Below are 3538 nucleotides of genomic sequence, written 5' to 3'. Positions count from 1 at the left end.
ATATATTACTTTGAAACCCATATCATTCACTAAAAAAAATTGGGCTACTCTTATTACAAATTCGCTACATTTTGACCATCAACTCGCTACTTTCAGCAATTTAGATCTGGCAACCCTGGTCGACAGTGGAGCCCCTTAGAGGGCATGGGGGGGGGGTGTGGAGGGTTGAATACACAATATCATACGACTTGATAATGGGTCCAGGGCGGACCGAAACGTCGTGGCTTCTCCATCTTCTGAGATGGGGTCTGAAGGCTTATATTAGCCCTCAGAGGTTGAAGATTTAAGAGTTGAACACGCTTCTTGTTTAAGGATTTCGAATCTTTGCGCTGCTGCTGACAGTCCGAGGCAAGACAGTTGTAATATGTAGGGGTATGTGAGGCGTGAAGAAGGAAGGAAGGGGAGGTGAGGAAGGAAAGGAAGGTGAGGAAGAATGGAGAGTTAGGTTAGGTAGGGAGAGAAGGAGGGTAGAGGGCGGGAGGGGGCGGCGGCGGGCGGGCAGGCGCCAGGTTGAGCCAGGCGTCAGAAGTGTCGCGTCAGTGGAGGTGAGAGGACGTGTCGCTGCTCCCTCGTGTTATTTTCCCCGCTGCCACAGTTACTTCCCAGCCGCTGTGTGCCTCGGTGATGGCGCCGAGCCTTCCTGGATAAGTAACGCGTGTGACCATCACAGTCCCAGTCGAGTGGGAGACATGTGCTAGAGCTGGGTGGTGGTGTTGTTGTTGTTAAAGGTTCTCTTGCAAGATGCTTGGACCAGTGGGCATGCCCCGCGTCGGCCACTCGGTGACCTGGTCTGACCGCGAGGTCAGCATCTTATCGCCGCCCGTCCCGCATATCCTCGTCAGCGCCGAGAACGCCGCGATCTCGCGCCTCGACCGATACTTCGACCCTCAGCCGCCGCCTCGGCCGGCCAAGCCCGTGGGTCTGCTGCCCAAGCCGTGCCCCGCCCCGGCGGCCTCCAAACCCAACACACTGTCAAGTCTCATGATCGGGCCGCCGCCGCTTATCGACGGCGCCGCCTGCAAGACGTCCACGTGGACGTACAAGCAGGTGACGACGGCACGTAACTCCGGGATGTCTGATGTGGAGAAGGGCGTGAGGTTCCGGCCGGAGCGGCGGGAGAGGCGGCCGGTGCAGAAACTACAGTGGCGGGACAGTGCTTGGTCGAGGGGCTTCAGCGCCCCTAAGGACGACTATCTGGACCTCGACACCCGCATAACGGCCTCGTCCTCGGCCGACGGTTCTCCGCGCCACGCCATAAAGCGGATCCTGCTCCTGACGGAGAACTACCAGTACCGCGACGCCGCCTCCTTCATCCATCGCCTCCCCGCCGCCACCTTCAAGGTCATAGTGACGGACCTGCCCATCGAGGTACTGGTGGACGCCATGCCCCACTCACTGCCCATCGTCGAGGCCCTCTTCTGCAAGGTGAGCGACACGGCGCCCGTCGTGGTCGGCTCCACCCGCATCCTGCGCCCGGAGGCCGTCGTCTGGCAGATGGTGCGCTTCTTCGCCCAGCAGGAGGAGTGCCTGACGGGGGACATCCGATGGGAGTTCTGCGGACCCTTCGTCACCTCCTGCAAGAAGGTGCTGCGCGTCATCGCTCGCTCCGAACCCAAGATTCGCAAGATCTTGCAACAGAGGCGCAAGCAGCTGGAAAAGGCCATCGAGGGCATGGGCCACCATGGCCTCGTGGGCACCTCCGACGAGTCCCTCCAGAGCCTCCACGACGCCCTCAAGCTCGAGTTCGAGAAGGTGGTGAAGTCGTACACTCAGGCGCTGGAGAAGCTGGAGGAGCTGAGCCTGAGCAACAAGGCGTCGCTGCAGCGTAGCATCAGCCACGGCCCGGCGCCCATCCAGGCGTCGCACCAGCGGCAGCTGTCCATCACGCAGGAGGAGGTGCAGCAGCGCCTCATCAAGAACAAGACGCTGCTCAACGTGGTGGAGCCCACGCTCGGTAACCACTCCCTCGACCTCCTCCTCGGCATCCTCCAGCGGAGGATCGAGTACGACAAGGAGACACTCTTCCAGTTCACGCAGCTGCGCAAGGAGGCCAAGGAGGTGGATGGTAACGCAGTCATCGCGCCTATCCTCATGCGCTACACGCACGGATGTGAACAGGTGAGATGCGCATCTGGGCGGCGCATTAGCGCTTCAGGTGTCTGCTTCACCAGACACGATGTCAATGTTTTGATTAACATAAGTGTCCTGAGGGAGTTCTATTGGGTTCTCAGGACCGTCCCAGGTCTTGAGGGAGGGACTCTATTGGTCCTTACGAGACCGCCTTGGGCTGAGGGAGGGACCCTATTGATCCTTACGAGACCGCCTTGGGCCTGAGGGAAGGACCCTATTGGTCCTTACGAGACCGCCTTGGGCTGAGGGAGGGACCCTATTGGTCCTTATGAGACCGCCTTGGGCTGAGGGAGGGACCCTATTGGTTCTTACGAGACCGCCTTGGGCTGAGAGAGGGAGCCTATTGGTCCTTACGAGACAGCGTGGGCCTGAGGGAGGGACCCTATTGGTCCTTACGAGACCGCTTTGGGCTGAGGGAGGGACCCTATTGGTCCTTACGAGACAGCCTTAATTACTATCCACCAACTCATATGCTTATATATCCAACTAATGCTTGAAACTTACCAGTGTCGGCTCCCATAATGACAACTTGTTCTATAAATCTGTTACCCTCTATTTCCATACCAAAGTTGTCCCATATCTTTTCTAAATCTAAACTTATCTTTGTTTCGTGTTCTAACTTAATTGGGTTTGCTATTTTTAACACTTTTATTATATTTGCCAGGGGATAGGATGCACCACCACCTCAGTATACATATATATATATATATATATATATATATATATATATATATATATATATATATATATATATATATATATATATATATATTTTATTAAATATGACCGAAAAAGTAAGATTAATAATTCTAACACGAATTTTCTCAATCTTTCGTACATTATGCTTCACTGTTGGAGGTAAATCAAAAATCACTTCTCCAAAATTCATTTTTATTTCTAGTCTGACGCGACACGGGCGCGTTTCGTAAAACTTATTACATTTTCAAAGACTTCACAAATACACAACTGATTAGAACTTGCATTTCCCTGATTTTATATCTACATTTGAGTGAGGTGGGAAGGGTGATGTGGCATTACATTTGAGTGAGGTGGGAAGGATGATGTGGCATTAGAGGATATTAATAGGGTATTAAAAGTATCAACACAAGACAGAACACGAAACAATGGATATTGAATAGAAGTGTTTGTAGAAAGCCTATTGGTCCATATTTCTTGATGCTTCTATATTGGAGCGGAGTCTTGAGGTGGGTAGAATATAGTTGTGCAATAATTGGCTGTTGATTGCTGGTGTTGACTTCTTGATGTGTAGTGCCTCGCAAACGTCAAGCCGCCTGCTATCGCTGTATCTATCGATGATTTCTGTGTTGTTTACTAGGATTTCTCTGGCGATGGTTTGGTTATGGGAAGAGATTATATGTTCCTTAATGGAGCCCTGTTGTTTATGCAT

At 52.7% G+C, this 3538-nt stretch overlaps 1 protein-coding gene across 1 annotated transcript; it reads left to right on the top strand.

The window, feature by feature from the left end:
• Nucleotides 1-486: 486 nt before the first annotated feature.
• On the top strand, nucleotides 487-2690 carry LOC123769366 (uncharacterized). Its single transcript, XM_069309802.1, has one exon. The coding sequence runs from the start codon at nucleotides 742-744 to the stop codon at nucleotides 2332-2334; it is 1593 nt and encodes a 530-aa protein (XP_069165903.1). The 5' UTR covers nucleotides 487-741; the 3' UTR covers nucleotides 2335-2690.
• The last annotated feature ends 848 nt before the right edge of the window (nucleotides 2691-3538 follow it).

Source organism: Procambarus clarkii, chromosome 66 (genome assembly GCF_040958095.1).
Source record: "Procambarus clarkii isolate CNS0578487 chromosome 66, FALCON_Pclarkii_2.0, whole genome shotgun sequence".
NCBI lineage: Eukaryota > Metazoa > Arthropoda > Malacostraca > Decapoda > Cambaridae > Procambarus > Procambarus clarkii.
Note: the sequence above shows the minus strand (reverse complement) of the source record. Positions and strands in the feature narration are given on the sequence as shown.